Source organism: Pipistrellus kuhlii, unplaced genomic scaffold, assembly GCF_014108245.1.
Source record: "Pipistrellus kuhlii isolate mPipKuh1 unplaced genomic scaffold, mPipKuh1.p scaffold_m20_p_9, whole genome shotgun sequence".
NCBI lineage: Eukaryota > Metazoa > Chordata > Mammalia > Chiroptera > Vespertilionidae > Pipistrellus > Pipistrellus kuhlii.
The window spans coordinates 23,862,465-23,875,731 of NW_023425595.1; the positions used below are offsets into that span (position 1 = coordinate 23,862,465).

A 13,267-nucleotide genomic window follows, 5' to 3' on the forward strand; every position below is an offset into this window, starting at 1 on the left:
GTATGGTTTAAGATAGTGGTCTAATTTAGTTCTTTTTCAGATGTCTGTCCACTTTTTACAGTACCATTTATTAAAACAACTGTCTTTCCTTCATTGTTTTCTTGGTTCCTTTGTCATAAATTAATTAACCATATATGCATGGGTTTGTTTCTGGACTTTCTATTCTGTTCCATTGATCTATTTCTCTGGTTTTATGCTAATACCATACCATTTGGATTACTGTAGCTTTGTAATGTAGATTGAAATCAGGAAGCATGATGCCTCTAGCTTTGTTCTTCATTCTCAAGATTGTTTTGGCTATTTGAGGGTGTTACATGGTTCTATAAAGAATTTAGGATTGTTCTATTTTTTGTGAAAAATGCCAGTGGAATTTTGATAAGCATTGCATTGAATCTGTAGATTGCTTTGGATAATATAGGTTTTTAAACAGTATTCTTCAATCCATGATCATGGCATATTGTTACTATGTGTTTTCAAATTTTATCAATGTCTTACAGTTTACAGTTCTTTTATTTCCTCGGTTAAATTTATTTCTACATATTTTATAGGATTGTGCGTGTGTTTTTTTCAATTTGTCTTTCTGCTGCTTTATTATTATATTAATGTGAAGAAATGTAACAGATTTGTGTATACTGATTTTATAACCATCAACTTCACTGAATTCAATTTTGTTTTTTTGTTTTTGGTGGAGTCTTTTGAGTTTTCTAATATATAATATGTCATCTACAATAGTGAAGAGTTTTACTTCCTTCCCGATTTTGGTTGCCTTTTATTTCTTTTCTAGTTGCTCTCTAGGATTGCTCATACTATGTTGAATGTAAGTGGTGAGAGTGGGCACTTGTGTCTTATTCCTGGTTTTCAGAGAAAGCGTTAATTTTTCACTGTTTAGTACAATGCTAGCTGTGGGCTTGTCATATGGCCTTTTTTATGTTGAGGTATGTTCACTATATACCCATTTTGTTGTGAATTTTAATCGTAAATATCTATTAATTTTGTCAAATGCTTTTTCTGTGTCTCTTGAGATATAAAATTTTCTCCTTCATGGTGTATCTACATTCTTTTTCTAACTTAAATTGCATACTTTGTTATTAATCTGTTAGCCTTTTTTTCTAATATAAACATTTAATGCCATTTTCACTGCATCTTATATGTTTTGGAAGTTAGTATAGATGTTTTCATTATAATTTATTTCTATTCATGTTTAAATTCCTATTATGAGTTTTCTTTTTTTGACCTGGTATTATTTAAGAGCAATTTCTTAAATCTATTAAGCATATTGTTTTCAAGTGTTTTAGTTTTTTTGTTTGTTTGCTTTTTATGTCCCAGACTTACTGGGAAATCCTCCTTCATGGGGAATAGTTGCAATTCCTAATCCCCATTGCAGTGGGGTTCAGATTTTGGTTCCCAGTTGCTGGCCCTTGGGTCATGACATTAAGCCAGTGGGCATCCTTTATGGTCTGAACTGTGATAAGGTGACCATATTTTAACATTGTAAAGCGGGACACCATTGACCGGAAAAGGGGGGTGTTCTTGATTAAAAATTTGGCCTATATGGAGCAACAAAAATTTTAATATAATGCAAAAATAGTATTGTAATATATTTTTTTTAAATTTCAACATAAGTACAATTTACAAATATAATAAATAAAAATTATGTATAGTCGTGTCACTTTCAAGGCTGGCACTAGACTTTTTGCCATCACTGTAAAATATAAAAATATGAGTACTGTCTGCTAAATTAACGACCTCACTCATTTGTGGATAATAAAGAGCATTATAAACTGATGAACCAAAAGATAGATATAGAGACAGTATATCAACAAGTAGACTGTCAAATTACAGCGGGGAGGGGAGGAAGATCTGAGGGAGATAATAGATCAACCGAAGGACTTTTATATATGCATATATGTACAACCAATGGACACAAAACTCTGGGGAGGGAGGGGATGTGTGGGAGGGAGGGAAGGGGGCAAAAAAAATCAATAAAATATATTTTAAAAAAATAAAATAAAATAAATTATGTATTTATGAAATAAATAACTTACCTAAATTATCTGAGTAGCTGATTTGTAATGACATCACTTGTTTAACTAGCTTGTTAGCACTCAGTACGATGTATATTGTCTGAGAGACAGTTACAATTGCCAATCCCCCAAAATGCCATTGTTCATTAAGTCCAAACAATGGTGGATGAATTCTAACAACTGATCAACAATGCGAACTTTGATAAGCAGTTCTCAATAATCCGTTCTCAACAATTATTTGTTATTATTAAAGTTTAACATTATAACATTAATAAAAATAATATAAAAGTCCTATCCTGGCTAAATAGCCACATTACCTCCGAAAACCGTATATTCCCTTCCCGTTCTCCCGCCGTTCCCTAGCTTGTCGTGCATTCTTTCCAAAAATCGGGACTTTTTAAAAACGCCACGGGACACAGGACAAATTGTTAAAAATTGGGGCTGTCCCGCCAAAAGGGACATCTGGTCACCTTAAGCTATGAGGATATCCGATTATCTTGGAACCTCTGACTTTAGTTCTTGGTTAATGAAAACTTTCTTGATAAATGCTTTCACTTTGGTCCCTCTTGTGCAGGTGTGAGAATTTCACCTCTAGCCATAGAATGTAGGTTCAAATCAGGAAGCATGATGTTGATTTAAAGTGGACTCCTTCCGCCAAAACCGGTTTGGCTCAGTGGATAGACATAGGCTTGAGGACTGAAAGGTCCCAGGTTCGATTCTGGTCAAGGGCATGTGCCTTGGTTGCGGGGATGATCGATGATTCTCTCATCGATGTTTCTAACTCTCTATCCCTCTCTCTTCCTCTCTGTAAAAAATCAGTAAAAATATATTTTAAAAAATAATAAAAAGTGGACTCCTTCCAATAAAAGGGTCTTGCAAGTTTTAGTCATTACCTCCCGGTTGATGGTGGGAAATTTGCGTGGTAGGCGTTTCTCAAACTCCTTCTCCAAAAACAAACCCTGATTCTCCATCCCGTGGTCACCATGGTAGGCGGAGGGACTGCCATAGAAAGAGGCCGACCTGTGAATGGGTCATGGCCACTAGGCGGTGTCCGATCCCTCCCTCTTATCTGGTCAGCAAAGCCTGGCACCCCCACCCGGTCCGCATCTGAGAGTGAGGGCGTGAGGGCACACGCGCGGTGCGGCGCGGCGCGGCGGCGGGGCTCAGCGCGGCTGTCGGCGGTCGGGGTAGGGAGCAGCGATGCGCGGAGAGAAGGCGGTGGAAGGCCAACGCGCAGCAGGGATTATCGGATGAGACGAAAAAAGGTATGTCCCAGACGCAAGATGATTCCTCTTGGGAATGCTTGTGGGGTCTACCCTCCAGGAGCCAGTCAGCACAGGGACGGTCCGGCCCACAGAATCCTTTCTTCACGAGCGCGACGGCCCACCCCAACGAATAAATCCCCGCTTGGCACAGACCAGTCTTTGGGGTACAGACAGGGTGTGATCCTTGGGGTACAGACAGAGAGTCTGCGGTGACAGGGTGGAGGGGGCGTGTACGCAAAATGTGGGTGGACCCCCAATGGCGCACAGGACCAGGAGGGTGGTCTTGGAGGAAAGCTGCTGAAATTGGGGATCACTGGGCCGCGGGGAAACCTTCCTCACTCGGCCCGATTTAAAATCGGGACTTTTTAAAAAATATATGTATTTTATTGATTTTTTACAGAGAGGAAGAGAGAGAGAGAGAGCTAGAAACATCGATGAGAGAGAAACATCGATCAGCTGCATCCTGCACACCCCTAACTGGGGATGTGCCCGCAACCCAGGTACATGCCCTTGACCAGAATCGAACCTGGGACCCTTCAGTCCGCAGGCCGGCGATCTACCGCTGAGCCAAACCGGTTTCGGCGTTTTTAAAACGCCGCGGGTCGCGCGACAAATAGTTAAAAATCGGGACTGTGCCGCCAAAAGCGGGACGTCTGGTCACCTTAATCGTTCAGGGAATTTTTCTCAGCCCCTGACTGGAGGCATCTGCGTGGCGCAGGGCGGGCAGCCGGGACCCCGCGGAGCAGCGCGAGACGCGTATTTTGCCTCTTGGGCCGCGCAGGGAACCCGCCCGCTGCCGTGCGTCATCGTGGGTCACTTGGGATCTGACAGATGTTCCATCACCGGGAACCAACCGTGTTTTGTCTGGAGCTGGCATTTTTGAGCACAAGGTACGTGTGGATATGGGGTGAATGGACACAATTCCCGGGGGCTTTTCGGCCGCGACCCGAAGCCTGACTGCCCTGGGCCTGCGCGCCGGCTGTGCGTGTTGGGGTCGCGCGCCGCGCCGCTCGGCCCGAGAGGAGGGTTCCCTGGCGAGGCCGCAGTGCGGGCCGGTGGCGGCCTCCTCTCGCCTTCTCCCCTTCTGGCCGCCCAGGCTGTGGTTCGCGTCACCTGCTGTCCGTGTGACGTCACGCTCTCCCGGGCCCGGCCTGAGCCGCTGGGGAGGGACGAAGGGGACCTTGCCTCTCGCTCTGCCCGCGGCCCCCCTCCGCTCCCCTCTGTCCGAAGGCGCTGATCGGCCGGGAGGGGGGCGGGGGGCGGAAGCCATTCCGACCTCGTTCTCACGGTCCTGATGCTGCGGACCCTCTGCAGCGGCCCCTCCTGGGCATCCGGGCGGCGGACGCTGTGTTCGCCTTGGCCGCGGGGGGTGGGGGGATGGGGGGGTATGTGGGGGGGCGCCCCGAGCTGATGGCGTGGTTTCCCGTTCCGGAGCCGCTGTGGTCGCTGCACGAAGGAGCCGGGGAATCTGACCGGATTGGAGAGGTACACCGCCCCCTACCCTGCACCGCCCGTACCTCCGTGTACCCCCGCGCCGGCCCGTATCCTCGCGCCTCCCCGTACACCCGCGCGGGCTCGTACCCCCGCGCCGGCCCGTACCCTGCGCGGGCCCGTACCCTGCGAGTGGGGGAGGCCTGGCCGTGAGCGATCGCGATGGGTCCGAGTCTGCATGAGCCCTGCCTCGGTGTCTCTCTCCGCCCCGCAGCGGTCTCCCTCCTGTGGCCGCTGTTGCGGACCCGGTGTGGGAGCGCCTTCGTGGCCTGGCGGTGCCGCGGGAGAACCGCTCGTACTGCGGGCGCGCGGAGAACCGGTCGGCCGTGGCGCCGGGGACCGTGGGGCGCGGGCGGGCTCGTGGGCAAGTGCCCCCCGAGAAAAAAGCTAGGTTCTCCCCGCCGGTGGCGGCGGGCCGGCCTCCTAAGGTGAACTTGTTTCCCGGGTTCCGCGGACCTTCCCTGGGCGGAGGGCCTCTGGCCGAGGGACCCCCTGAGTCCCCATGAGAGAATCCACTCGGGTCTGGTCTTTTTCTGACCGCAGGCCCGCCGCCTCCCTGCGGGTGGGCGAGGGCCGTCCCTTGGCGCGCTCCGCGTTCAGAAGGGCCAGCCGATGGGTTTGGCCAGCCTGTGTGATGGCCGCGCTGCCAGGGGAGGGGGCTCTGGGCCCAGACACCCCTCCGCCCCGGGAGCGAATCCTGGTTCTCGGGCATCTGCCCTTTGCGTGATCCCTGGATTGAGACTCCAATCCAAGCCTGTGCTCTGACTAGGAATCAAGCCATGAGATGACCTGGTTTCACAGGCTGATATTCACCCACTGAGTCATGCCAGCTGGGCTGTCATTATTATTTTTTTATTTTCACTTTTTTTTTTATTAAGGTATTATATGTGTACATATCTTACCATTGGGGGCCCCCTCCCATGATAGTCATTATTATTATTTTTTTATTTTTACTTTTCTTCTTAAAAGTATTTTAATTGATTTTTTACAGAGGAAGGGAGAGAGTCAGAAACATGGATGAGAGAGAAACATTGACCAGAACTCTCCCCCCCCCTCTCCCTCTTACTTGGGATGTGCCCGCAACCAAGATATATGCTCTTGACTGGAATCAAACCCGGGACCCTTCAGTCTTCAGGCCCACGCTCTATCCACTGAGCCAAACCAGTTTTGGTGATAGTCATTATTACTGAACTGGCAAGTATTACATTTCTTGTGGGTTTCAATATTTTACAATTTGTTTCTACTTTGTGTGTCCCCCCCCCCCCCCCCCCCCCTCTATTTGTCTGGGTTTTTTTTTTTGTTTGTTTGTTTTTCTATTATTGCATCTTTATTGAGTAGTTCGTTGTTATCCCATTACTGGTTTATACTTTAGAAGTTATATACTTGACTAGAGGCCTGGTACATGAAATTTGTGCATAGGGCAGGGATTGGTGGGTGTCCCTCAGCCCAGCCTGCATTCTCTCCATCTGGGACCCTTCAAGGGATGTCCGACTGCCCGTTTAGGCCCAATCCTGGTGCTGTGTCATAAATAAGAATTGATAGAAGGTACGATTATCATGCCATTGAGAAATCTTAATAGTAAATGGGGTAATGGTACTATAATATATTATCAAAAGATTGCGACCTACTATAATCAAAGCTTAAGTATTAAAAGGATCTGCAGAGGAGAGGTTGTTCTGATTCCAGGAATTGATTTGTCCCCATCTGACACTGGCCTCAATGTTAGATTAAGTTTAATCAATTTATCAGTTTTTATCTTTTTATATAATTTATTGATTTTTTTTTTACAGAGGAGAGGAATAGAAACATCAATGAAAGATATATCATGTTTTTGTTCTTTTTATATCATGTCTTTGTTATCATTTATTAATCAATTTATATATTTTCATATACATGAGAAAGGGCAGATAGCGATATTAAAATATTTATTATAATTTCTTTTCAATGTGCATGAATCCGTGTACCAGTCACTAGTATATATTTAACAGTGAATATCTTAATCTGTTTCCTAAACTATGTAAGATCCTTAAGCAACTTTACTTTTTCTTTTTTTTTTTTTTTCCTCTAAGTCCCACAAAATATTTTTATTTCATATACATGTTTATAGCTTTACTTAAAGAAGTTTTTTATTCTTTGCTTTTACTTTTCCATCATGCATCTCATATCTCCCCATCTGGGGTCATTTTTCCTCTTGAAGTATTTTTTTTTTTAGAACCTTGCTACTCCACCTGTGGTTAACAAACTTCAATGTAGTCCTGAGTCTAGATCAGGGATCTCACCATGTCTAATCTTACTCTTCCATTCAACAGTTTGTTGAGTGAGCCTCATAAAATGTGGCTCTTCCCAGTTAAAACTCAATGGTTTCCCCTTTTGCTTAGGTTAACGACATGCCATGCTTATAAGGCCCTTGATTCACCACCCTCTCTCTACCACTCCCTCTCTTGCATTCTAAGTTCCGGCCACCTTAAGTAAATCTCTTTTGGCTCCTCCAATGTGGAGGTGCTCTCTCTTCTGGCCTCTATTCATGCTGTTGCTCTCTCACCACAGCTATCAGCTACACGCTAACTCATAACTCTTCAGTACTCGGCATAAAAGCCACTTGCCTCTGGGAAACTGTTCATTGTTTTCCACATACATCCTCTAGATCTGCTCACATTGGCCTGGCAGCTGTAATAAAGACATTCATCTCTTCTGTAAAGTTTGCTTCCAAGAGATGATGCAATCTAGAGAGAGGAAATTTCTGACTATCTATGCAATAGCCAGAATTTCCAGGATTCTTGTAAAAATCGGTAGGAAAAGTGAATAGCACCAGCAAAATAAGTGAGACTAGCAGGAAATCATGAAATTAAAAGATAGGCTTTTTTTTTTTTTTTATGAAAAAAAAATGTGTTAGTAAGCCCATATAGTATAGTACTGCAAGATTATTTCTACGAGCAGTTAAAAGAATATCAAATTCATAGTATTTTAATAGAAAAACATGCTTCTTTTAAGAAAACACAAATATACACTAAACCCAATATAAAATTTTAATAAAATAGAAAGTAAGGAAATTTGATTGTCTCATTATGCATACATGCTGCATGTGAATTTACACAAATATATGTACTTTGCAATAGCAGGGATATGGAGATGCAAAATGCACTCTGGAGAAAGAAAAGCACAAGACATATATATATATTACAAGTGCAAACTCAATAAATTAGTTAAATTTTATTACTTAGGAATGTGGGACCAGTTTACAGATGAGGTGGCGATGGTAAGCAAAAGTGGCAGGAGACACTCCGCACTCACCATGTCTAATAAATAAAGCTTAGTGATTCATTAAAAATTATATTCTACAGGATCAAAACATCCAACAGTTCCATAGATTTTAAATTGGTATCTTTCAGGTAAACCAACAATTACAAAACCAACAAAACCAAGAAATTGCCTGCTGACATCATTTTTTAAAAGGAATTACCTTGGAAAATTAATGATTTTAATGCCTACAAAAGCTAAACCGATCCAAAATATAATATGGTCTCCATGAATAATAAGAAATATTAGTCTACCATGTTATTCTGCTCTTTATATCTTTAAAACTTTTACAGCTAGGGTACAAGTCTGGACCCTAACAGAAACTAACAAGCTTATAAACATTGTAAATATGTTCCATTTTCTTTGCAGTTATCTTAATAATGTGCAGTATGCTTTTGCATGAAATGATTTACTAAAATATTTAGATCTGTTATATAAAAATCACATAAGTATTCTTAGCATTTACTTCATATCAGAAATTCAACTTGCATTGGGCTCTAGAAGTTTTGAGTAGTCATAAGTCATTTCTCTCGTGTAATCTTGAGGCAAACAGAAATTAATAGAAAGATGAACATTAGTTTTACAGTAACTAAACACATGGCACCTAAGATATAAAAATAAGTACATATCCCAATTACTTATGCAATGTATGTGTCTTCCAGAGCTCACACTATTTCTTTTGTTCTTTATCTTTGACAAGATAGTCTCATTTTATTTTTGTTTACATTAAGGCAAAAGACACATCTTTTCTGTGGTTCTAATTAGTCTCATTTTTTCCTACGACAAGAGAAAATAATGCTCCCTTTCGTAAAAGGTTAGTATCGATACTAGGAAAAAGTTTTTTTTTTTTCTTTTGAAAATATGTGTTGGGGTTATAGTAATTGAATGTTTAAAAATTCTAATCCTGAGCAAGAGTAAAATGAGAACAGTTTTGACTAAAGAATAAAATCCCTTCATTGTTAAACCTAAACAAAATTTGACCATGGAATATAAAGTCAAAAAGGCTAGAATTCAGACTTCTGATTTCTACGCCAAATCTGAACACTAAGAACAGAAATAAAACACACACAGTAAATAATACACAACAGTAAAAAGCATCAGAAATTGATGCGTGTGAATTTTGTTAAATATAACAAAGGTCCCTTGGTCCTCCGTGGGTAAGTCTCGCTGGGTAAATAGCACTCAACAGCATATGGCACTGAACAGATCCCTTGGAAAGGAGACACTGGATTCCTTTTTAAATAGGCACAGACTTTCCCCCCCAAAAAACATTCAAATACATAAAGGACACGTCTGAAAATACAATGTGAATTGGACTTTCAATGAAAGCAAGACGTTCTGGCCACTTTGGAAACTGCAGTAAAAGTTACTTGAACTTTTAGTTCTAGATCTCCCTCATGAATAGTTAGTGCTTTCCACCCACAGAGCAGTATTGTGACAAAGTATTCCTACACCGGTGAGGCATTAAGTAAAGGCTTTAGGCATGAGTAGGGTGAAGCCAAGCTCTAGGGACAGCTTCCTAGTTTGGGGTGAAAGTGCGTAAGAGCGGGACACTGCAGGCACCGCAGGGTCCCCTCACAGTAAGACGGGCCGTCCACGTGGGAACGGTCAGTCCAAAGTCAGCACAGTGAACTCGAGGCATTGATTTCCAACCCTCGGGCGCAGCCCTTGGGACTCTTCATTACGTCTTTGTTTCACTCAGACTGCATCTCCCTCTTCGTCTGCTTCTTCGATCACCTGAATCTCATCTGCTTGAGGTAAGGAAGAATTCTCCACCTGCAGCTTGTTCCCATCAGCTTTACATTTCTCTTCTTCCTCTATCATCTCCTTCCATATCTTGTGGTTTTCAGTGAGGTGATGCATTAGCTGACAAAATATTTGCCGTCTGCCCTTTCTTCCCTGTGGTTCTGTGAAATTAAAAAGTAGAGATATTCTAGTCATAGCAATATGCTTCAGCCATTCTGTCAATAAATACCTAAGTGCCTATATAAGCACTGGTGTTATAGTAATACACAATAAGATTGAACCAAGAGGTTACTGGTTTGATTCCCAGTCAGGGCACATGCCCAGGTTGTGGCTTGATCCCCCCAGTAGGGGGCGTGCAGGAAGCTGCCAATCCATGCTTTCTCTCCCATCAATGTTTCTATCTCCCTCTCCCTCTCTCTCTAAAAATCAATTTTAAAAATGTAACAATAGTTTTATAAATAAAGCAGAAAATGAGATTAAAGAAGTTTGTGTGTGTGTGTGTGTGTGTGTGTGTGTGTGTGTGTTGGAGGGAAATGGCACTGAAATATCAAATGATAAAACCAACATTTTAAGGATTTTTTAATGTATTAAACACATCAAAATTTTGGTGAGTAGCCCTGGCCAGGTGGCTCAGTTGGTTGGCATTGTCCTGTGCACCTCCTCCTTCCCTTCCCCCAAAAAGGTTGCAAGTTTGTTTCCTGGTCAGGGGACACATACTTAAATTGTGGGTTTGATCCCCAATAGGGATGTGTACGGGAGGCAACCAATCAGTGTTTCTCCCTCTCCTTTCCTTTCTCTAAAAATCAATGAAAACATATCCTATGGGGGGTGGGTGGGGGGGGGGGAGAGGACAATGGTATATGTACAAAGATAATAATTTAATCAAAAAAATTAAAAAAAGAAAAAAAAAAGAAAACATATCCTGTGGTGAGGATTAACAAAATTGGGGTGAGTATAGACTAGGGGTGTCGAACTCAATCAGAGAAGGGGCCAAAATCTAAAATCCAGCCTAAATTGCAGGCCGAATGGTTTACTGAACAGTCATAAACTGTCATTGTGATGGAAACGCAGCAGAGTGCAGTGATGACAGCGCGGTGCGGGCCACATTGCAAGGCCTGGGGGGACGGATTTGGCCCGCGGGCCTTGTGTTTGACACATGTGGTATAGACTTTCAGAAGCCAGCAACTACCCAAGATGATACTTAGATGGCAATGTTATAAGATTACTCGTCACTGTGCTAATACTAAGGCAACTTTGGGGTGATGGTGGATGGGATTCTTTGTAGTTATCTGTTCTGTTTACAGCATGCTTGGAAAACAAAGTAATTAGATATTTAATTCTATTTTAAAGAGCAAATAACTGACTTCATTTACAGATACAAAGATAACAAATGTTTTTCATTTTTTATCTATACTCTGCTGTATATAGAAAATGGTGTCCCTACACTTTTAAAATTAAGATCTGTAATGCCACAAAACTTGGTTCTCCTCGTAAGTCAGTTTGCCCAACTGCTTTAAAAAATATATTTTTATTGATTTCAGAGAGGAAGGGAGAGGGCTAACTGCTATATATCTCGATTTCAGAGAGGAAAGGAGGAGAGAGAGAAATGTCCATGATGAGAGAGAATCATTAATTGGCTGTCCCCTGCTGAGCCCCTTTTGGGCATGTACCTTGACCAGAATCGAATGCAGACCCTTCAGTCTGCAGGCTGTTGCTCTATCCACTGAGCCAAACCGGCCAAGGAGTTTTCCCAGCTGTTTTGATCCATTTATAAAGTCTATATGAAGGGCAGAATAACAGGCCAGGAAGGGTGGGGTGTGGTAACGGAGGACTAGGCAGTAGGACCCACCCACCTCCTCCCATCTGTCCAGATACGGTGACAGTCATGCATGCACAGGCACAGCCTGCTGAGGAGCACTGGCCAGAGGATAACGCCTCAAGAGATGCTTGTCTCTGTGACAGCATTAGCAATGGGTACCCAGCCCACAGCAGGAACTCACAACCTGAACACATATATCATAGTTATCCAGGATAAGGCTACTGAATCTTTTAAAACAAAGATCCAAATCCAAATTAAATGGATATTTCCATTAAGAACATTGAGTAAACAGTATCCCTATGTTCTTACTAAGATTCAGATTGTCTCCTATTTCTTCATCATCGGTATCTAATTCTTCACCATCCTCATCAGAACAACTTTCAGTCTCATCCTCCTCTTCTGCTTCCATCCACTGGCCCGGGAGCAAACCGGCAGCATCGTAGGAGTTACACAGCGGACCCACGATGTGGGTGATGAAGGACTCCTGGAGCTTGGCTAGTTGAGGAGAAGAACGATCCATAAAGGGACTGATGGGCAAACCAAGGCTTGCTTCTTCATCTCCCTGGAACATTTTAAAAAGAAAAGTACATTCTTAACTGTTGAGAGAACAACTACTACACTTTTCTGTTAAATTATTTTAAGGTGTTTTTTTTGTTTTGTTTTTTTAAATAAGCAGTCTACATAAAAATGACTTTTACAAAAAGTGCCAATGAATCTAATTATTACTCTATCATTTCAACTGTAAGCATTTCTCTAATATTTGAGAAATCCTAAACAAAACTTTACCCTCACACTCCAACAGTCAACTCATATGGTTGATACCCAGTTAACAAGAAGAAAAAAATACGTCTTTTTAGAGTAAGTGTTAGCAAATTTACTAACAACCTGCAAAATTCCTTAGAGTCAAATACAGATTCTCTTTGTCCTAGGTGGAGACTGTACGTGGGAACACTTGTTGTAGCTGTACTGTAAATGTACAGTGACTTTTGCAAATGCATTTCAACACCCCTCCCCTTTTGTAATGGCATGGCCGTCCCATTAATGTAAATAAAAAAGCCTAATATGTAAAACAGAAAGAAGTAGAGCTAATGTGGTTGAGGTGAGGATTCTGGGCTCAGAGCCCCAATTGCTTGCCCTGAGATACCCTTGTCACTGTAGCCTCTTGGGTTCTGGAGAGCACAGTACTGTAAGATCAGACATATGTACCCTGTTTCCCCGAAAATAAGACAGTGTCTTACATTAATTTTTTCTCCCAAAGTTGTGCTAGGTCTTATTTTCAGGGGATGTCTTATCTTTCCATGCGATAGGTCTTATTTTCGGAGGATGTCTTATTTTTGGGGAAACACGGTAGCTTTAAAATCTGCTTTTGCCACCTATTACCTAGAGGGTGTTGGGCAAGCTCTATGTTCAATTCATGTGTAAAATTTTATAAATCTATTTCACAGGGTTGCTATGAGGATGGAAAGCAATATGAATATATTAAGTGTTCAGCACAGTGCTGAGCATTCTCCAAATGGTACTGTGAACAGTTTGGCTCCCAGTGTCTGTTCTGGTGGGGAATGAATACGCTCCATAATGCACAAGTGCTGCAGGCAAGATGAGTCATATGTCCTTATGAAACTGTC

General features: G+C 42.6%; 1 protein-coding gene across 2 annotated transcripts in view; it reads right to left on the minus strand.

Annotated features, from left to right (window-relative positions):
• Positions 1 to 7,785: 7,785 nt before the first annotated feature.
• Positions 7,786 to 13,267, minus strand: part of PDE3B (phosphodiesterase 3B) — a 139,094-nt gene continuing 133,612 nt past the window's right edge. For both annotated transcript variants that reach the window (XM_045577930.1, XM_036426140.2), the window contains 2 exons: positions 11,952 to 12,204; positions 7,786 to 9,984 (listed from right to left, as the gene is read on the minus strand). In XM_045577930.1, coding sequence (XP_045433886.1) covers positions 9,776 to 9,984; positions 11,952 to 12,204 — 462 coding nt within the window. In that variant the 3' untranslated portion in view covers positions 7,786 to 9,775. The remainder of the gene's footprint in view (positions 9,985 to 11,951; positions 12,205 to 13,267) is intronic.